This window comes from Mustelus asterias, chromosome 4 (genome assembly GCF_964213995.1).
Source record: "Mustelus asterias chromosome 4, sMusAst1.hap1.1, whole genome shotgun sequence".
NCBI lineage: Eukaryota > Metazoa > Chordata > Chondrichthyes > Carcharhiniformes > Triakidae > Mustelus > Mustelus asterias.
In genome coordinates, this window is record NC_135804.1 from 36,185,607 (window position 1) to 36,208,280 (window position 22,674).

General features: G+C 41.1%; 1 protein-coding gene across 1 annotated transcript in view; it reads right to left on the reverse strand.

Moving 5' to 3' along the window:
* The window catches only part of itfg1 (integrin alpha FG-GAP repeat containing 1), a 274,792-nt gene that overhangs the window by 135,512 nt on the left and 116,606 nt on the right, over positions 1-22,674 (reverse strand). Inside the window, exon 10 of the mRNA XM_078210834.1 lies at positions 22,372-22,541. Within this exon, the coding sequence (XP_078066960.1) occupies positions 22,372-22,541 (170 nt within the window). The remainder of the gene's footprint in view (positions 1-22,371; positions 22,542-22,674) is intronic.

A 22,674-nucleotide genomic window follows, 5' to 3' on the forward strand; every position in this document is an offset into this window, starting at 1 on the left:
TACACCTATTTCATTCCGTGTGAACATGATTCTTGAATGGCTTGTTGAGGAACTCATTCAAAGGTTGAACTATGGATATTGCACCCCAATGCAACTGCCAGTGTTATTTCTTTGCAGGTGCTTCTTGATCTAAAGGTTATTTATTATTTATTAGTGTCACAACTAGGCTTACATTAACATTGCAATGAAGTTACTGTGAAAATCCCCCAGTCACCACACTCTGGTGTGTGTTCGGGTACATGGAGGGAGAATTCAGCATGGTCAATCCACCTAACCAGTGCATCTTCTGGACTGTGGGAGGAAAGTGGAGCACTTGGAGGACACCATGCAGACATGGGGAGAATGTGGAAACTCCGCACAGACAGTGATCCAAGCCGGAAATTGAACCTAGATCCCTGGCGTTGAGAGGCAGCAGAGTTAACCATTGTGCCACCATGCAGCCCCATATCTTATCATAAAATCATCATCGAATCCTACAGTGCAGAAGGAGGCCATCCGGCCCATCGAATATGCACCGATCACAACCCCACCCAGGCCCTAACCCCATGCATTTACCCTAGCTAGCCCCCTGACACTAAGGGGCAATTTAGCATGGCCCATCCACCTAACCCGCACATATTTGGACTGTGGGAGGAAACCGGAGAAAACCCATGCAGACATGGGGAGAATATACAAACTCCACACAGACAGTGACCCAAGCCGGAATTCGAACCCGGGTTCCTGGCGCTGTGAGGCAGCAGTGCTAACCACTGTGCCACCATGCCGCCCCTTATCTTATCTGTATTATGGGATATGATCTAATTAGCTTCATTTTTTAAGCAGGCCCTCCAAGTGATCTATTCCACACGGTACTGATCCATAACTTCACTCCATTTTCACCATCCAAATGGTGCCATGGATATGCATAAAAGCTCCTGCAGGAAATTTGATTTTCAAAGTTGTTTTACTTTTGAAAATTACGATAGGCTTTAACTTAGCTCTGTTGGCCTTGCAGGCTAGTATCTCTGTGAATCCTAATATAACATAACTAGGAGCAGGAATAGGCCATCTGGCCTCTCGAGCCTGCTCCACCATTCAATAAGATCATGGCTGATCATTTTGTGGACTCAGCTCCACTTACCCGCCCGCTCACCATAACCCTTAATTCCTTTACTGTTCAAAAATTTATCTATCCTTGCCTTAAAAACATTCAATGAGGTAGCCTCTACTGCTTCACTGGGCAGGGAATTCCACAGATTCACAACCCTTTGTGTGAAGAAGTTCCTCCTCAACTCGGTCCTAAATCTGCTTCCCCTTATTTTGAGGCTATGCCCCCTAGTTCTAGTTTCACCCACCAGTGGAAACAACTTCTCTGCTTCTATCTTATCTATTCCCTTCAAAAGCTGATATGTTTCTATAAGATCTCCCCTCATTCTTCTGAATTCCAATGAGTATTGCCCCAGTCTACTCAGTCTCTCCTCTCAACTCCGGAATCAACCTCGTGAATCTCCCCTGCACCCCCTCCAGTGCCAGTATATCCTTTCTCAAGTAAGGAGACCAAAACTGTACACAGTACTCCAGGTGTGGCCTCACCAGCACCGTATACAGCTGCAACATGACCTCGCTGTTTTTAAACCCCATCCCTCTAGCAATGAAGGAAAAAATTCCATTTGCCTTTTTAATTACCTGCTGCACCTGCAAACCAACTCCGAGATTCTTGCACAAGGACACCCAGGTCCTTCTGCACAGCAGCATGCTGCAATTTTTTACCATTTAAATAATAGTCCATTTTGCTGTTATTCCTACCAAAATGGATGACCTCACATTTACCAATATTGTACTCCATCTGCCAGACCCACGCCCACTCACTTAGACTATCTATATCCCTTTGCAGACTTTCAGCGTCCTCTGCACACTTTGCTCTTCCACCCATCTTAGTGTCATCTGCGAATTTTGACACACTACAGTTGGTCCCCAACTCCAAATCATCTATGTAAATCGTAAACAACTGCGGTCCCAACACTGATCCCTGAGGCACACCACTAGTCACTAATCGCCAACCAGAAAAACACACATTTACCCCTACTCTTTGCTTTCTGTTCATTAACCAATCCTCTATCCATGCTAATACATTACACGTAACACTGTGCACCTTTCTTATGTAGCAGTCTTTGATGCGGCACCTTGTCAAATGCCTTCTGGGAATCCAGATACACCACATCCACAGGTTCCCCATTGTCCACTGCACATGTAATGTCCTCAAAGAATTCCACTAAATTAGTCAAACATGACCTGCCCTTCATGAACCCATGCTGCGTCTTACCAATGGGACAATTTATATCCAGATGTTTCGCTATTTCTTCCTTGATGATAGATTCAAGCATTTTCCCTACTACAGAAGTTAAGCTAACCGGCCTATAATTACCTGCCTTTTGTCTACCTCCTTTTTAAAACAGTGGCGTCACATTTGCTGTTTTCCAATCTGCGGGAACCACCCCAGAGTCCAGCGAATTTTGGTAAATTACAATTAGTGCATTTGCTATTTCTCCCGCCATCTCTTTTAGTACCCTGGGATGCATTCCATCAGGGCCAGGAGACTTGTCTACCTTTAGCCCCATTAACTTGCCCAACACTACCTCTTTCGTGATAATGATAGTTTCTAGGTTCTCACCTGCCATAGCCTTCCTGTCATCAATTTTTGGCATGTTATTTGTGTCTTCCACTGTGAAGACCGACACAAAATACCTGTTCAATGCCTCAGCCATTTTCTCATTTCCAGTTATTACATCCCCCTTCTCATCCTCTGAAGGACCAATGTTTACTTTCGCCACTTTTTTCGTTTTATATATTTGTAGAAACTTTTGCTATCTGTTTTTCTATTCTGAGCTAGTTTACTCTCATAATCCATCTTACCTTTCTTTATAGCTTTTTTCGTGGCTTTCTGCTGACCTTTAAAGATTTCCCAATCCTCTAGGTTCTCACTAATCTTTGCCACTTTGTATGCATTTTCTTTCAATTTGATACCCTCCTTTATTTCTTTAGATATCCATGGCTGATTAGCTCTTTTTCAGTAAGAAGTTTAACAACACCAGGTTAAAGTCCAACAGGTTTATTTGGTAGCAAAAGCCACCAAAATTCCCACTCACCTGAAGAAGGGGCTTGCAGCTCCGAAAGCTTGTGTGGCTTTTGCTACCAAATAAACCTGTTGGACTTTAACTTGGTGTTGTTAAAATTCTTACTGCGTTTACCCCAGTCCAACGCCGGCATCTCCACATCATAGCTCTTTTTCTACAGTCCTTCCTTATCACTGGTATACACTTTTGCTGAGCACTGTGAAAGATCGCTTTGAAAGACCTCCACTGTTCCTCAATTGTCCCACCATAAAGTTTTTGCTCCCAGTCTACCTTAGCCAACTCCTCCCTCATCCCTTTATAGTCTCCTTTGTTTAAGCACAAGACACTGGTATTGGATTTTACCTTCTCACGCTCCATCTGTATTTTAAATTCAACCATACTGTGATCGCTTCTTCCAAGAGGACCCCTAACTGCAAGATCATTAATTATTCCCACCTCATTACACAGGACCAGATCTAGGATAGCTTGCCCCCTTGTTGGTTCCATTACATATTGTTCAAGGAAGCTATCGCGGATACATTCTATGAACTCCTCCTCAAGGCTGCCTTGACCGACCTGGTTTGACCACTTGATATGTAGATTAAAATTCCCCATGATAATTACTATACCATTTTTACATGCATCAGTTATTTCTTTGGTTATTTCTCGCTCCACCACGATGTCATTATTTGGTGGCCTATAGACTACGCCTATCAGTGACTTTTTCTCCTTACTATTTCTAATTTCCACCCAAATGGATTCAACCTTTTTTTCCATAGAACCTATATCATCTCTCACTACCACCCTGATATCATCCTTAAATATCAGAGCTACACCACCTCCCTTACCTCCCTGTCGGTCCCTCCGAACAGTTTGATACCCCTGGATATTCAACTCCCAGTCGTGACCATCCTGCAACCATGTCTCTGTAATGGCCACCAAATTATACTCGTTCACAATGATTTGTGTTGTCAACTCATTTACCTTGTTTCGAATACTACGAGCATTCAGATAAAGTGCTCTAATGCTAGTTTTTGTACCTTCTTTTTGAAGAATCCGGTCTCATGTCCTGTGGTTTTCACTATGACCATTTTCAAACCGTTCCACTTGACAGTTTGGTTGCTGGGCTTATCAAAGTTCACAAACATTTCATCCATGTGGCTAAAAGGGTCCTTGTGTTTTTGCTGCTGTCTAAAGAAGAATCGTAGGAAACTGATAGTTTTGGCATCACGGCCTTTTGGTATTCTGAGTGAGCTGGGTGTCTGGCCATAACAGTAGATATTTCCATCCATAAAGCAGCTACACTAACTGTCTGTTCCCCTGAAATCTTTGCTAGACTAGACTCAGGGATTGATTTGATCCACTTAAGTGTGTATATACACATTGCATTTCATGATGAAACCATTCTGACAATTTTAGAGGAACAATTTCAATACATGCTTCTCAAGATCAGGCTGTTGGCTGGTCCATGTTTTCATAGTGCATTTGGTCTTGGGCATCTTTTTCAGGATGGATTCTTTATTCTTCCAATTCTCACACCAGTTTTCCACAAAATTGAATTCCCCCATGGAAGCACAGTTATTTCGTGAGTTAGCAAATGTTATGACTTTCAGCTTGAGACTAGAATCAAACTTCATTAATTTTATGCACTCATTCACCATGTAGGTTCTGCTGTGTGAGTGTGCCTTAAACTTGGACAGTTCCCATATCACCAATTTGATTCCTTGAACCCAATTATAAGGCAAATAAAATATTTGTGGGCAAAAAATTAAGGCTCAATATCATGTCATGACTGAAATGGGAGCCTACATGCACTATATGTAAAAACATGAGTTTTGGAATGGAGAAATGGCCTCGGCTTATACATCATGATCTACGGTGTACAAAATTTTCATTTTTCCTAAGGGAACTGGAATACAGAGGCAAATAATTTATGCTTCCGTTGTAAAGAGCCTTAGGCATTACCTCTACCTAGAGTAAAGTGTTCAGGGCTGAGTAAGTTGCAGAAAGGATACATTGACCTTGGAGAGAGTATAATGCAGATTCACCAGAATGGTGGGGGCTAAATAGTTATATTATGAAGAGAGATTGTATAGTCTTGGCTTGATTTCCCTTGAAAATAGAAGACTGAGGAGTGATCCATTCAACATGTTGAAAATGATAAAAGGATTCAATTAAGAGAATCTATTCCTGCTGATGTGAAAATTCAGGAGGGTATAACCTTAAAATTAGCGTCAGGCCATAGAAGAGTAAAAAATCAAGAAACATTTTTTTTCACAAAGGGTAGGACCCCCAAAAGGCTGTGCACGCTGCAGTAGTTTAAGCTTTTTAAAGACTTCGATAAAAATATTGCTTGGTAAGCAATGTAGGTCAAAAGTAGGTAAGTGGGTATAAAGCACAGGGCAGTCACAATCTAACTGGTGAATCAGGCTCAAGGGGCTGAAAACAAAATACAACTACATAAAAGCATAAAAGAAAACAACAAAGTCAACATTTATGTTTTGATCAGGGCATTAAGTTCAACAAGGGGAAATTTAGGAGCATCGTCCCCAGAAAATGTTGATATATTTGATACACTTTTACAGTAATTTGGAAACTATAATTAACACGAGTAACATTTTTTCTTACCCAAAATGGGCCATTTCAGAACCTCACTGACACTTAGGGTGGGACTTTCTAGCCGCGCTCGCTCCAAGACCGGAAAATCCTGCCAGGGTCAACGGACCTTTGCATGGTCCTGTCCTGCCCGCTGCGATTCCCATGGTGGGCATGATGGGAAAATTTCGCCCTTACTCTCTATTTGCCAGTTTGTAATTTTTCATACTTCAAACGGTTGCCCTCTCAGCAAGAGGCAATGACCTATCATTGGTTGGAAAAGTCTTAATTTATTTACATAACAAATATCTCATAGGATTTGAGATTCAAATAGGCAATTTGAACCTGGTCATTACATCAAAGAATTCTTAGTTGTAGTAATGGAGAGGATTGATAAGGTGTAGTATGGTTAACATGATATATTTGGCAGCTCAAAAGGCATTTGATAAAGTACTACATAATAATTCTGTTGAATAAATGAAGCCCATGGGATTAAAAAGAAAGTGCCTCTAGGGGTCAAAAGTTGACTAAAGGGTGAAAATAGCGAGTTTTGATGAACCTTTGTTTTTCAGACTGGATGGAATACCACAGGAGTTGCCGGCAGGACCATTATCTATTTGATGTATTAAAGAACTAATACATAGTAAACAACAAAAATACTTCCCTTTAATTCATAAAAATGCAACTGCAGCTAAAGAAAGAAACCAAGGATTGTATTAGATCAAAGAAAGAGGTGCATATAAAGTCGCAAAAAAAAGTTAAGCCTGAGAATTGGAGGCATTTCAGAATTCTGCAAGGGAGGACCAATAGGAAGATTACAAAAGGAAAATAAAATGAAAGTAAACTAGCGAGAAACATAAAAACGGATTGTAAAGGCTTCCATATGTATGTAAAAAAGAAAAAGATAAGAAAAAACAAATGTGGATCCATTTCAAGCAGATGGATTTATAATGGGGAATATAGAAATGGCACAGAGAAACTAAACAAACACTTTGGCTGGGATTTTCCAGCCACACTCGCCACAAAACCAGAAAATCCCACCAGAGGTCAACGGACCTTTGCATGGTTCGTCCCCGCCCGCTACAATTCCTGCAGCAATTCCTGGAATGTTTTGAAGATGTAACTAGCAGATTGGAAAAGGGGGTTGTGGTATATTTAGTTATACAGAAAGCTTTTGATAAGATCCTACACAAGAGATTAGTAAGCAAAATTAGAGCACATGGAATTGGGGAGAATATACTGATATGGATTGAGGGCTAGTTAATGCAACAGAAAACAATTATCCAATCCGCTAGTTCTCAAAAAATTCCAATGTTTGTTCAACATGATTTCCCATTTATAAATCCATGTTGACTCTGCCCAATCTACCATTATTTTATAACTGTCCTATTATCATATCCTTTATTATAAATTCGAGCATTATCAGGTTGGCAGGCTGTGACTAGTAAGGTGCTATAAGGATTAGTGCTTGGACCTCAGTTATTCCCATTTTAAATAGATGATTCGAATGTGGTGGTTAAAGCTACCATTTCCAAGTTTGCAGATGACACAAAACTAGGTGAAAGTGCGTTGTGAGGGCGATGCAAAGATGCTTCAAGGGGATTTGAAGAGGATAAGTGAGTTGACAGATGGAATTCAATGTGGAAAACCGTGAGGTTCTCCACTTTGTTAGGAAAAACAGAAATGCAGAGTATTTCTTAAATGGTGAGAGGCTGAGAAGTGTTGAACTTCAAAGGGGCTTGATTGACCTTGTCCACAAGTCACTGAAAACTAACATGTAGGCGCAGCAAACAATTAAGGCAACAAATAGCACGTTGGCCTTCACTGCAATAGAATTTGAGTGTAGGAGTAAAGAGATCTTGCTGCAATTATATAAAGCCTCAGTGTGACCTCACCTGGAGTAGCGTGTGCAGTTTTGGTCTCCTTACCTAAGCAGGGACATACTTGGCCATAGAGGGAGTGCAACAAAGGTTCACCAAACTGATCCCCGGGATGGAGAGATTGTTTTATGTTAAGGCACAGCTGATGATAAATGCTGAATGCTGCACAAATTCAAAAGGAAAAATCAGGGCAGATGCCAAAACAGTTTTTTTGCCATTTGTATAATCGGAGGGGAGGTTCTGAAATCAGGAAATGATGTCGCTGACCAATTGTAATGATGTTGTATTAAAGCAGACATTGACTAAAACAAAGAAAAATTAAAAAATTATACTTGGAACACAAGAATTGCTTCACACAGTAAATAGTACTTAAACTACCCTCAAAGCTAATCCTCCTCTTTTCTGTTAAACAATTCTTATACATTTTAAATCTATAGAATTCCAGTAATTTTTACTACCCCTTTTCTTTTGGAGTGTTCCTCCTCTGAGGCTGACAGCAACTGTTTCTCGAGGTCTGGCATTGTTCAAACGGTCTTCTGGGAGATTTGACCAGCTACCCTGCTGTCTTCTGGGAGATCTAAGCAGCTATCCCTTCATGGGTTTCAGTGTTTTCTTAGATGCGTTCCTTCCCTTTGATCGCTCTACTGTTTTATCCAGTCTCTTTTTTAAAATAATTCATGGGATGTGAGATTTGCTGGTCGGGCTAGCATTTATTGCCCAACCCTGAAGGCATTTAACAGTCAACCATTATGCTGTGGACCTGGATTCACATGTAGGCCAGATCAGTTAAAGATGACAGATTTCCTTTCCTAAAGAACATTAGTGAACCATATGGACTTTAACGACAATCGACAATGGTTTCATGGTCATCATTAGGCTTTTAATTCCAGATTTGTATCAAATTACACCATGTGCCATGGTGGGATTCAAACCCAGGTCCCCAGTAACTACCCTGGGTCTCTGGATTACTAGTCCCAGATAATACCACTGCGCCACTGCCTCCCCTAGCATAGATAGAGGATTAGATAACAGATAGGAAGCAGAGTATGGGCAGTGCCAAGGTGCTCCCTGGGCATGGGCACTTTGCCCCTTAGGCAGTGCCAGAGGCATAGGCTGGCACTGCCAGGATGCCCATGGCCGGGGGCACTACCTCCCCACCGTCTGACCCCCTGGGGTACCCAGATTGCCCCCCACCCCCTTCACTCCAGCAGGGTCAGGCTGCTGGTTCCCCGAAAGTGGGGAGCTATAGTAATCCCTGTTGGGGTGAAACACTCTGCCGGAGTGGGAGATGCTAGCTTGCCCAGAGAATTCAGTCCCGGGCCCGCTAATAGCATTTAAATAGTATGTAAAATATTAAATGCTATCTCTACCTCCCACCGCCTATCCACCTTCCCAGCCCTGCCTCTCGCCACGAGACGCCGCTGAAAATCTGGGCCTGGGAGATGCAAGTGTGGTGCAAATGCTCATGGGAATCCCGCAAATAGGCTGACATGCGATTCTGCTGACCCGCTGCGCTAAAAAATTAGTGCAGTGTGATGGGAGAATCGCCCCCAATGTATCTAAAGTTTGTTAATGATGCAAAAGTAGGAAAGATAAGGCTGCAAAGTGACATAGACATGTTAAGTGAGTGGGCAACAAGATGAGATGTATTATAATGTAGGGAAGTGGTTGAAAGAATAAAAGAATAGAAGAGCTGAATATTTTTTTAAATGTGAGAAACTTATAAGTATTAATGTTCAGAGAGACTTGGGTGTGCTCGTACAAGGATCGCAAAAAGTTAACACAGTACAGCAAGCAATTAGGAAGGCAAATGACATGTTGGCATTGATTGCAAAGGGATTGGAGTCCAAGAATAATAAAGTCTTACAAGAGTTGTACAGGTGAGACCATATCTGGAATACAGTGTCCAGTTTCAGTCTCCTTATTTAAGATATACTTACATTGGAAGCAGCGCAACAGAGGTTCACTAAATTGGTCCCCGGGGTGAGGGGGTTGTCCTATGATGAAAGGCTGAACAAATAGGGTCTATTTTCTCTGGAGTTTGGGAGAATGAAATGATTGAAATGTTCTGAAGGGGCTTGACAGGGTTGACGTTGAGAGATTGTTTCTGTTGATCGGGCAATCTAAATTGCAGGGACACAGTCTCAGGATAAGGGGCCAATCATTTAGGACTGAGATGAGGGGAAATAACTTCATTCAAAGGATGGTGAATCTTTGGAATTGTCTGCCCCAGAGGGTTGTAGCCGCTTCATAACGGCTGGGATAGACAGTTTTTTGGACTCTCAGGGAAACGGAGAACGGGCAGGGAAGTGACCTGAAGTCAAAGATCATAGAATCATACAGCGCAGAAGAGGCCCTTCGGCCTATCGAGTCCACACTGACACATCAGAAACACCTGAACTCCCACCTAATCCCATCTTCCAGCACTTGGCCCATTGCCCTGAATTTTATTATGTGCCAAGTGTTCATCCAGATACTTTTTAAAGGATGTGATGCAACCCGCCTCGACCACCCTCCCAGGCAGCGTATTCCAGACCGTTACCACCCTCTGGGTATAAAAATTTTTCCTCACAGTCCCCCTAAAAGATCTTCCTCACAGTCCCCCTAAAAGATCAGCCATGATCACAATGAATGGAGGAGCAGGGTTGATGGGCCATATAGTTTACTCCTGCACCTGTTTCTTGTGCCCTTGTATGAGTCACTTACAGTAGAAAGAAGATCATAATTATTTTAACTTTGATTCACTGCCAATTGAACATTTAATTTGTTTGTGAACAATATTTGATTGAGGCAGATGAAGTAAACAGAAGCATTAAATATCTAATGCAATTCTTTCTAAAATAAAGAGTTTAGATGCTCAAGAACTGGTTTCTAATTTATTGAGGTTAGCTTTATCATTTTTATGCATGTATGCAGCCTTCAATCAATGCTACTTGTAGCGGCCTATTCAATACCAAAAGTTGATTACTAGTCAAAGATGTAGAAGTCTTTATTCTATTGCTTAAATCTTCCTTAATATTCAACAATCATCAAATGAACAAATTTCACAAAACAATTTCCAGCATTGATCATGTGACTTCACATTATGAAATATTCTTCACATCAAGTAATTTAAACTAATTGAATACAAATTGCAGCATTTCTCAGAATTACAACAAACAGTTGATTGGTCCACTTTTCCCTTTTACTAAAATACAAACTAAGCTTAATTATTTAATCTGCAATAATTTTACCACAGTACAAAACCTGAAAGCTGAATTTGTTAGTTTGCATAAAAAATAGTTGAAAGTTGGTCTGTAGTGAAGAACTTCACACACAAAAATAAGGATTACTAAACCTCTGATGCGTAATCAACCTTCCTTCTTCCCTCATTCTTTCCCTCATGCCATGAATCATTCTCAGAACAAATCAGGCAATGGAGAGTCCATCCATACAGGGGCAATTGGAAAAGCTGGAACCCCCTCTGCCAAACTGCACATCTGTGCTTTCAAATATGTACAACCATCAATTATTTATGACTTATTGTGTAATTAACGCATTTTAGCAATTTCTAAATATGATTAAAAATATGTTTAAAGCCAATCTAAATGTAAAAATACATCAAGTTCAGCAGGAATTAAGTAACAAATATTGGCATCAAACAATGGTAAGATTGTGCCACTGTTACGAGGGTATGTTTTTCTTAAAGATACAATTTCTATTTTTTCTCTTTCTGGCTAGATTTTAAGAGAAACTGAAACCTTCTGAAAGACAATGGAGGCTGCCGAGTTGGCTACAAAATACAGCTTGCAGTCCACCAACTGGGACGGAATGAAAGACACCCAGTGCCACGGGGAGCGTGCAAAACCTCATCTCTTTTTGGCTTTACACTAACCGGAAATCTTTGAAATGTTTCCAAGATAAGACATCAAAATGCAATTACCTGTTTTAAAACAATGACTGCAGCTGACATGGACTAGTAGAATTTCTTTGGAACAAACAGCCAAGAGAGTACTTTAAGTGACTGTTTACCAAGCAGGAGAGAGATCAAGATCATGAGGTGTTGTAACAGGTGTTTGGAGCTCTCTCTCTCTGGAAAGTATTGTGCCCAGATTTGGAAAGTGACCAGCCTGAGATGAGAAATCTATTGTAAATCCAGATCTTCTGGGAATAAAAGGTGGAAATCTGCTCCACACTACACTCAGGAAGACAATTGAACAAAACACTGTGGAACACCACATCGAGGCCAGCCAAAGAACAGTGAGTAGTATAATCTTTTGTTTTATCTTCTTGCTGAACTGTAAAAAGTCCTGCAGTCTATCCTCTTGTTTTGCCATCAATATTAGCACCTGTGGGCCCAGGTGAGTGTGTATGAGACATATGAATGGTGGTTATGATTTACAGTCACCACTTTGATAATAATACCTATCATCTTACACTTCTAATAAAACACAAAAGGAAATAATGTGGAAAACTGGAACAACTTAAAATTAAAAATCAACACTTTTTTGAGCTACTAAGTTTAATGTTTGGAAATGTGTGTTTATCATTGGTGTTCATTGCTGACAGATTATTGGAATCACAAGGCTGTAGCGCCATTAGAACTGTCAAAATGATTGACAGACAATTCAGCATTTTCTATGTCGATGTGTGAAAATTACTATACTATTGACTTAATTGTGTCAAGTCCATTGGTTGAATGATTTTGTGTATTGGTGATGATTTTGAAATTCCCATTTGTAATGCCTAAGCCCAAATACTAAGTCATGAAGGGGAATTGCCACTGTTTTTGGTGGACCGAAAAGCCAGTGGGGGTGGGGAAACCAATGGGAATGTCCAAACAGTTTTTACGCTGGCGGGATTTCTCATTGTCATTATACCTCCCTCCCGCCAATAACATAATGAAGTTCCCACCATGAAAGTTTGGGAAGCCCATTACCATGCACTTAAATATCATTAGCAGGCCTCCCCATTGTATTATCCCCCAATGTAAGGAATTCCCCCACCTCGTTGGTGTGACATCACATCAGCGGTGTTTACAATCGGTCAGGAACAACGGGAACTGCTGGAGGCACACAGTTATGAACAGCCCCCGGGGGGGGGGAAAGAGAGCCATGCCCGGGGGGGGGGGGGGGGGGGGGGGGGAAAGAGAGCCATGCCCAGGCAGAACCCTGGCACTGCCCCCTCTTTGAAAACGGCACCCTGATCTGTCAGAAGTTAGGTTGCTGCTGGGCAGTGAGTGGGCCTGTCCCTCCAACATGACGTTATGGGTCCCATCCCTTCCAATTCTTTTCTCAAAGTGCCTGAAAATTTGGTGGGAAATGTCAGCAAGGCAGCTGGTGGGCTGCTCGCCGCTTGTCCCGCCTGAGACAACACTTGGACAAAAATGAGAAAATTCTGTCCGTATTGTTTTGTTCCCTTCAATCAAGAATCAGAGGGGCAAATACTGTGAAATTTTTTTTAAAGGCATTGACTTTGCATCAAAAAACAATGTGCCCAGGAAGTCAAGTGAAGTTGGCGCTGGCTTATTCCTGTGCTGTACTGTCCTTTGAATAAATTCCAATGTCTTAATAATACTTGGTTAACGGATTCCCCATAGATTTACCTCTGCTACACACACACAATTAGGAATTTCCTGAAACTCTTATTTCTGCCTGCATAGAAGCAGAGCAGCTTGTACCTATCAAAATGACCAAATATATACTGCATACCAGATCTATGTCCCAATTTTAATCAAAAGTAAATGGTGCTCAATTCTTGTTAACAGTATATGTCATGGACAGTTTGCAATTGAAGCTTGCCATCCACTGCCACTTCGAGCAGAGATGATACATATAATGATGGTTAAGTTATAAATTAATGTTACAAGAGTCCATAGTTTAAAAAAAGCGAGGCTAATGAAAGTTTATATAAGATTAAACCTGTCAATATATGAAATCATTGATACCAGTTGAGAAATTACTATTACCTATCCTATTCAATCAGAATAACATTGTTGCTTACTGCATAATGTTCTAAGCATGTTGCCAGTTCCATTAAACAGTTAGTTGCACATTGAATAGAACATGATGTCTGAAAATATTCACCCTGAGCCATATGTCTTCAATATCTCAAGGGATTTAAAACTGTTATAGGAAGAGGAATAGATCCAAGAACTAATGTCTTTAGAGTTGCCAATGGACTATCAGGTTGTGTAATTTGTGGGAAAAATGCAGGAAATCTTCCATGCAATTGTCTTTTGGCATTTGTACTAAGGAAGGAACCAGTCCTACCCTCTGCCTGGAGGTATGCGCTCCTCTGCTTGTGGTGCCTTCATCTGAAGTTAACACTTGTGACAAGGTAGCATATTCCTGCTCAAGAGTTCAAGCCTTTTATTTCTTTACCAGCAAATACTGGGAATACAGTTTACAGCCCTTGCAAAGGTCAACAAATCTGGACTTCTATTCACTTGTTCATTAATTTTCACTGCAACAATATTGCTGTTTGGAAGAGCATTGAATGACTTTGCTTCAGGCACTAGCAATACTACAAAAAACACTTAACAATTCTCAGCTACAATCAGTTGACATGCTGAGAGATTCCTGGGGAGAACAAGTCTTTGCTTCAATCTGTTTCCTAGATATGCTTCCTATTCTGTCAAAGATGCATCTGTGATTTGTGACAGTGACAGCAGTAATTGTTGTAGCTCAGTGCCTTGCAAGATACTGTCATGAATCTAACAGATACATTAAACCATGTGTAGTTTTCTTTTAACTAAACATCATAGAATAACACTAGATAGAACAAAATATTTTTAGCATATCTTGCATTGTATAATTGTATTACGTTTACACCAAACTGAGATGCAAATAAGCAGATATATTGACACTAATTGACTTGCAAAAACCCACACCTATTCCAATTTCTATCATAATATACAAAATATGAATAATGTGCTGGAAATACTCAGCTGTTCAGCACCTATGGAGAGACAAACAGTCAATGTTTCAGGTCCATGACCTTTCAGCAGAACTGGAAAAAGTTAAAAATGTAACAGGTTTTAAGCAAGTGAAAGGTGGAAGAGTGAAAAAATAACAAAAGTGAAAGTTTGCGATCGGGTGAAAGACAGGAGATGAAAAGTGACAAAAGGGTTAATGGTACAAGTCCAAAGGGAACAGTAATGGACTGAGTAAAGAAACAAAGTATGTGCCTTGTGGAGGTGTTAATGGCAAAGTGTTGAACAATTGCCATCCAAAAGCCAATTTGTATTTATCAGCATTGCGACTAAAAAATAATGAAAGGAAACTACAGGTTAATTAGAATGAAGATGTATGCCATTAGATATCTGGTTCCTATTAATCACAGCATAATTTTTTAAAATTTATGGGATTGTCGGCATTGCTGGCTAGGCTAGCATTTATTGCCCATCTCGAATTGCCCTAGAGAAGGTGGTGTGGAGTTGCTTTTCTGAACTACTGCAGTTCATGTTGTGTTGATACACCCACAGTGCTGTTAGGGAAGGAGTTGCAGGGCTTGATGGTGAAGGACCAGTGATATATTTCCAAATCAGGATCGTGAGTGGCTTGGAGAGGAACTTGGAGAGGTGGTGTTCGTATTCATCTGTTACCTTTATCATTTTAGATGGTAGTGGTGGCGGATTTGGAAAGTGCTGTCAAAGGAGTCTTAGTGAATTCCTGCAGTGCATCTTGTAGATGGTACACACTGCTGCCACCGTGCTTTGGCGGATGTACGAGGAATTTTCCAGGGTGTTCCTCTGGGGCCGGGGGGGGGGTTTGCTTGTATTCAGCAGGACTCTGCCAATACACAGACCATGAAAGACAGTATGTAGTTAAAGAGCGAAAAGAAGTTCATTGCTAATGCATGCACCAGGAGATAAGATAATCAGCAAGCACCGGCTACCCTTTCTGCCATAATAATGCAAATATGAGATTGATATACTCTTCGATTGATATACACTTCGATTTCCCACCCAGCTTACCACCCAAACTGGAGGGTTCAATTACACATCATTACCTTAGCCAATAATTCTCTACCTATCAGCAGGATTAGGAGTTCGTTAGTCCATTGCAGCTGAAAGTTCTTCCCTTGTTACTAGGAAACCAAACTACATAAATCCAGTAGATTCGAGCATATTGCTATCACCTGCAAATTTTAATTGGTAAGGGGAGTCAATTCCCTTGTCTATGTTGAGTCCCATTATCAGCATGAGAAAACGTACCAACCTCGTTAACCATGAGCTAATATACTCCCGTACATTCCAAAGCCCTAATAAACTTGCAGGTGATAAGGAGAACTGCTCTCTCTATACTCCATTGTCTCAAAATCATTTGTTCTGTCTACCACTGTCTATTTCCCACCATGCTGAGCAGTTAGATCGTTCATTGGCCAAGGTTTACAAAACACATGAAGAATATAGTTTAATTTCATAATACTTGGTTAAATTGTGGTTATACAGACAATACCTTTGCATAGAGTATTAGGCACATTATGAATCTTTATTCTAGATATAAGGAACCTTTTAATCTTTACCTTATCTGTTGAGGTAGTATGGGCGGAGATTAGAAATAGGAGAGGAGAGGTCACCCTGTTGGGAGTCTTTTATAGACCTCCTAAAAGTTCTAGAGAGGTTGAGGAAAGGATTGCGGAGTCAATCCTGCTTAGGAGTGAAAGTAATAGGGCAATTGTTATGGGGGATTTTAACTTGACTAATATTGACTGGAATTGTTATAGCTCTAGCTCGTTAGAGGGGTCAGTTTTTGTTCAAAGCGTGCAGGAAGGTTTTTTGACTCAGTATGTAGACAGGCCAACTAGAGGTGAGGCTATATTGGATCTGGTGTTGGGAAATGAGCCAGACCAGGTGCTAGACTTGGAAGTTGGTGTGCATTTTGGTGATAGTGACCACAATTCGGTTACGTTCACCTTAGTGATGGAAAGGGATAGGCATGAACCTCGGGCCAGTGGTTTTAGCTGGGGGAAGGGTAATTATGAGGCTATTAGGAGAGAATTAGGAAACATAGGTTGGACTAGGAGATTACAGGGACTGGGAACGTCCGACATGTGGAGTTTTTTCAAGGAGCAGCTACTGCGAGTCTGTGATAGGTATGTCCCTGTCAGGCAAGGAGGAATTGGTAGGGCTAGGGAACCGTGGTGTACCAAAAAAGTTTCTTTGTTGGTTAAAAAGAAAAAGGAGGCTTATGTTCGGATGAGACGTGAGCACTCGGGTAGTGCACTAGAAAGCTTTAGATTGGCTAAGAGGGAGTTGAAGAGCGAGCTTAGAAGGGCTAAAAGGGGACATGAGAAGACTTTGGCGGATAGGGTTAAAGTGAATCCTAAGGCGTTCTATAGGTATGTCAAGAACAGAAGGTTGGTTAGGGCAAGTTTAGGGCCAGTTATAGATGGCAGAGGGAAGTTATGTGTGGAACCGGAGGAGATTGGTGAAGCATTGAACCAATATTTCTCTTCGGTGTTCACGCAAGGGGACATGAATATAGCTGAGGAGGACACTGGGTTGCAGGGGAGTAGAATAGACAGTATTACAGTTGATAAGGAGGATGTGCAGGATATTCTGGAGGGTCTGAAAATAGATAAATCCCCTGGTCCGGATGGGATTTATCCAAGGATTCTCTGGGAGGCAAGAGAAGTGATTGCAGAGCCTCTGGCTCTGATCTTCAGGTCGTCGTTGGCCTCTGGTATAGTACCAGAAGATTGGAGGTTAGCGAATGTTGTCCCATTGTTTAAGAAGGGGAACAGAGACTTCCCCGGGAATTATAGACCGGTGAGTCTCACTTCTGTTGTCGGCACGATGTTGGAAAAAATTATAAGGGATAGGATTTATAGTTATTTGGAGAGTAATGAATTGATAGGTGATAGTCAGCATGGTTTTGTGGCAGGTAGGTCGTGCCTTACTAACCTTATTGAGTTTTTTGAGAAAGTGACCAAGGAGGTGGATGGGGGCAAGGCAGTGGACGTGGTATATATGGATTTTAGTAAGGCATTTGATAAGGTTCACCATGGTAGGCTTCTGCAGAAAATGCAGATGTATGGGATTGGGGGTGATCTAGGAAATTGGATCAGGAATTGGCTAGCGGATAGGAAACAGAGGGTGGTGGTTGATAGTAAATATTCATCATGGAGTGCGGTTACAAGTGGTGTACCTCAGGGATCTGTTTTGGGGCCACTGCTGTTTGTAATATTTATTAATGATCTGGATGAGGGTATAGTTGGGTGGATTAGCAAATTTGCTGATGACACCAAAGTCGGTGGTGTGGTAGACAGTGAGGAAGGGTGTCGTAGTTTGCAGGAAGACTTAGACAGGTTGCAAAGTTGGGCCGAGAGATGGCGGATGGAGTTTAATGCGGAGAAGTGTGAGGTAATTCACTTTGGTAGGAATAACAGATGTGTTGAGTATAGGGCTAACGGGAGGACTTTGAATAGTGTGGAGGAGCAGAGGGATCTAGGTGTATGTGTGCATAGATCCCTGAAAGTTGGGAATCAAGTAGATAAGGTTGTTAAGAAGGCATATGGTGTCTTGGCGTTTATTGGTAGGGGGATTGAATTTAGGAGTCGTAGCGTTATGTTGCAACTGTACACAACTCTGGTGCGGCCGCACTTGGAGTACTGTGTGCAGTTCTGGTCCCCACATTACAGGAAGGATGTGGAGGCTTTGGAGAGGGTGCAGAGGAGGTTTACCAGGATGTTGCCTGGTATGAAGGGGAGATCCTATGAGGAGAGGCTGAGGGATTTGGGATTGTTTTCGCTGGAAAGGCGGCGGCTAAGAGGGGATCTTATTGAAACATATAAGATGATTAGAGGTTTTGATAGGGTGGATAGTGATAGCCTTTTTCCTCTGATGGAGAAATCCAGCACGAGGGGGCATGGCTTTAAATTGAGGGGGGGTAGTTATAGAACCGATGTCAGGGGTAGGTTCTTTACCCAGAGGGTGGTGAGGGATTGGAATGCCCTGCCAGTTGTAAATGCGCCGAGTTTGGGGGCGTTTAAGAGATCCGTAGATAGGTTCATGGACGAAAAGAAATTGGTTTAGGTTGGAGGGTCACAGTTTTTTTTTTTAACTGGTCGGTGCAACATCGTGGGCCGAAGGGCCTGTTCTGCGCTGTAATGTTCTATGTTTAACCGTAGCTACTTATTATAGTAAATTTAAAATAAGGGGCTTTTATACTATAAGTTTTATATTGCCCTCCTTCAGTGGACAAGGAATGCATGTTCATGGAAATAAAACAATTACAAATGTTATGTCAATGCCCTAATAAATATTCTTAAATTTAATCTGTAATAATGTAATAATGTAATTTTTCAAACCATCTTGAAGCAGTACGCTCACTAAGGTTGAGTTTTCAGCTTGTACATTTTTATTCTGAGTTGCCAGCAGTTTTATGACCAATGACAAGAATCTGTAAATTTCATCTTTACATTGAACAGCATTACCATTGCTGAATCCTCCACTGTAAACATGCTGTAACTATTCTACAGAAACTTAACTGGACCAGACATATAAATACTCTGGGTACAAGAGCAGGTCAGAGGCTGGGAATTATACAGTGAGTAACTCATCTCTTGTTTCCCTAACGCTCATCATCTAAAAGACACAAGTCAGGAGTTTGATGGAATACTCCCCACTTGCCTGAATGAATGCAGTTCAAGAAGCTCATCCAGGTTAAAGCAGCCAGCTTGACTGGCACCTCATCCACCATCTTAAACTTTCACTCACTCCATAATCACTAATGCACAGCACGACTCCATTACCACTAATGGCAACAATGTGTACCACCTACAAGATGGACTGCAGCAACTCACCAAAGCTCCTTCGACAGCATCTTCCAAACCCACGACAGCTAGAAGAACAAGAGCAGTAGATGCATGGGAACGCCACCACCAATGCCCCCTTTAAGGCTCCTTTCAAGCAATTGGAACTATATCATCATCCCTGCATTGTCACTGGGTCAAAATCCTGGAACTCCCTTCCTAACCACTGTGGTGTACCTATACCACAGACTGCAGCAGTTCAAGAATGTGGTTCACCACCATCTACTCGAGGGCAATTAGGAATGGGATCTAAATGCTAACCTAGTCAGTGATGCTCACGTCACGTGTATGACTAAATTTTAAAACTTAGTGTACCTTCGTTATAGCCTTGGTTTATTTGAAATAGAGAGTCAGTCAATAAAAGCCATAAGCTGTTCCGCTATTTTCTATCTTTTTAGTCCCAAAGATTTATTATCACTCTTTGTTCTATGCTCCCTTTCTGCAGGATTCACCACAATAACAGGGCACGAATGATGAAGAGGAGGAAGAGGAACAGGAGAGATGGAAATTCAACTTAGTCTGCAAGGAGCATTCAATGGCGTATGATGCTGAAGAGGTTGAGGATCAGAAGGTCAATGCAATTTCCTGATAACTGAGGGATTAAAAGCATGAGCAGCTTAAGCAATTTATTGAAGTTGGCTCCCTCACATTTGGAACTTGCAGTTTGACTGAACATTGAAAAACTGTCAGTCAAGTAATCTTAGGAGGTGTACTCTGATGACTCATTAAGTGGTAGGCTTTGCATTGTTTACAAGAGCCAGTCTGGCATACTGCCTGTTCATAATACAAGGGTGATAATGGGTGGCCAGCACGTTCACAGAGTGGGAGACTGCAAGATGCAGAGAGCTGTCATGATTTACTTGTCTGAACTCCAATAAGTTTCTCATAAAGCCCGTTTACATTTCCTATTATTGTTCTCCCATGAGAGTCTGATTGACATTGATCAGTTATGAGGTGTATGTCATACCACCAACTGTCAGTCCTCAATGGTGAAGGGCAGTCTAAATTTGAGCAAGCCACATAATCAGGACTAAAACACATTGGGCAGGATTTTTTGCCCACCCCCCGTAAAGGCAGCAAGTTTACGTTTAATTAAAATATTTGAAGTGGTTCTCCAACTCAGAAACAAAGACATCCCTTCTAGCACAGTTTGTGTTTCTTTGGGTGGAGACGCTTGTTACTTTGTGACGGAGGCAGCTTGCCATTCATTGGCTGGTGGCAGGATCCTCCCATTATACCGCTGTCAACGGGTTTCTTGTTCATAGCTTCTACTGCGGGAATTCGCCATCGCTGGAAACAGAAAATCCTGCTGGCGGGAACAGCTGGAAAATCCTGCCCATTGCCCTTATGAGAAAAGTATTTGGCATTTTTTTGCTTACTTAAAATACACCCCATCTAATTCATACTGCCATAATGAAAACGTGGGTTTACTTGGGTTTGGTCTTTCTTGGGTTTATACATTTTCTTTCTTCCTGATAAATACAATTATTTGGGTCCAAGCCGATGTGGGAATGTCATTCAATTTGTTTCAAAGAGTGGAGAAAGTGGGTCTTTTTTTGTCTTACACTCTGACTTGAATATTTATAGCAAATACATTTATTTTACTGTATCCAATAAACAATAGCTTCTAGAATTTTATGATCTTGGTACATTTATGAAATATGGAGCCAAGTTACCAAAATGCTGGTTTGCCAATGACTACCCCATGTGTCAAATATGGATTAGAGAGAACCTCAAGTACTAAAACTAGAAGCTTTTATAGTCTGTTTTACGATGGCAATCAGAGTTCTGTAGTTGTACTGTCATAAAATAAGTTTTTAAATTTCTCCCACTACCATAATATTTATGGCCATGTTGTAAATAGGTGCAGTTTTATCATTGATGGACAAACACAATTCAGTATTGATCGACAATGATTGCAAACATATCCAGGTTATTGCACATATGCAAACTTTCAGCATTTCACAGTGAGCACAGTGAGAATACTATTTTGGAACATTGCTTGATGAATTAAGTCAGCACTGACTGGAACTCTCTTCCCCCAGTTACATTACATTCAAAGCCAGAAAACAAGTCAGAATACCAGAAAATAATCCATAAATATCAAAAAATCTGAAATTCCTAGGGGCTGGTATTCGCCACAATGTTCCTAAAAAGGTGGTTTAGACCATGAGAGCTTAGTAAAACTATTAATGTTTTAAATCTGCAAAAATCAAAAAATTGTACGTTTTGCATTCTTTGCATTTCCCGCAATATAGGTTAATCTTCCACTGTATTCCATGATAGCTATTACTTTCTGGAAGTCAGGCGGGAGGCCTTTGAGTTTTTCAGTATTTACTGAAAATAAAACAAGTACAAGTGTGATGTCGATGCCTGGGCGGTACAGTGGCACAGTGGCAAGCACTGCTGCCTCACAGCGCCAGGGACCTAGGTTCAATTCCCGGCTTCGGTCACTGTCCGTGTGGAGTTTGCACATTCTCCACGTGTCTTCCTCCGGGCGCACCGGTTTCCTCCCACAGTCCAAAAGATGTGCAGGTTAGGTGAATTGGCTCTGCTAAATTCCCCCTCAGTGTACCCGAACAAACGTCAGAATGTGGCGACTCGGGGATTTTCACAGAAGTTTCATTGCAGTGTTAATGTAAGTCTACTTGTGACTAAAATAAACTAAGATAAATAAACAAATAAAAATTCTGAAATCTAATGTAATAAGGAGATTAATACATCAAGATATTTTGAAGCAGTACCCTTCTACTAATCTTGATGCAGTATCCTTCTACTTTCACTAAGATGGAATTTTCAGTTTGTACACTGTTGTTCTGAGTTGCCAGCATTTTCAGGGCTGGGTCAGATTTTTAATGCTGTTTCTTCGTTTCTTTGAGGTTTTTTTTTTAAGTTTGGCAGGATTTCAGCACATCCACTACTTATTTTAAAATAACACAGAAGTACAATTTGGAATTTTTTGCAATCACTTTTGCTATGGCTGTTTATAAGAAAAAGCAGCCTACCTGCCTGAAGTGTTCTTCAGTATTGCCAATGCATCAGGGAAGCCATCCATGTTGTAGTCCCCTAAATGAATTATGATTGGAACAGGAAAAGGCAACAGTGATGTTGGTTCTTGCGAAATAAATCCCCAAAGAGTATCGCCATTCTTCAGATTTGATAAAATGGGTGTCCACTGTTAATTTGAAACATAATAAATTTTAGGAAGAGGAAAAATCAAAGTCCAAACAAACCTCTCCCATTTTTGTAGATTGCACATTACATATCATATTCCTAATCCAGTTTCTTTTTCTAGAAATGCATTTTGA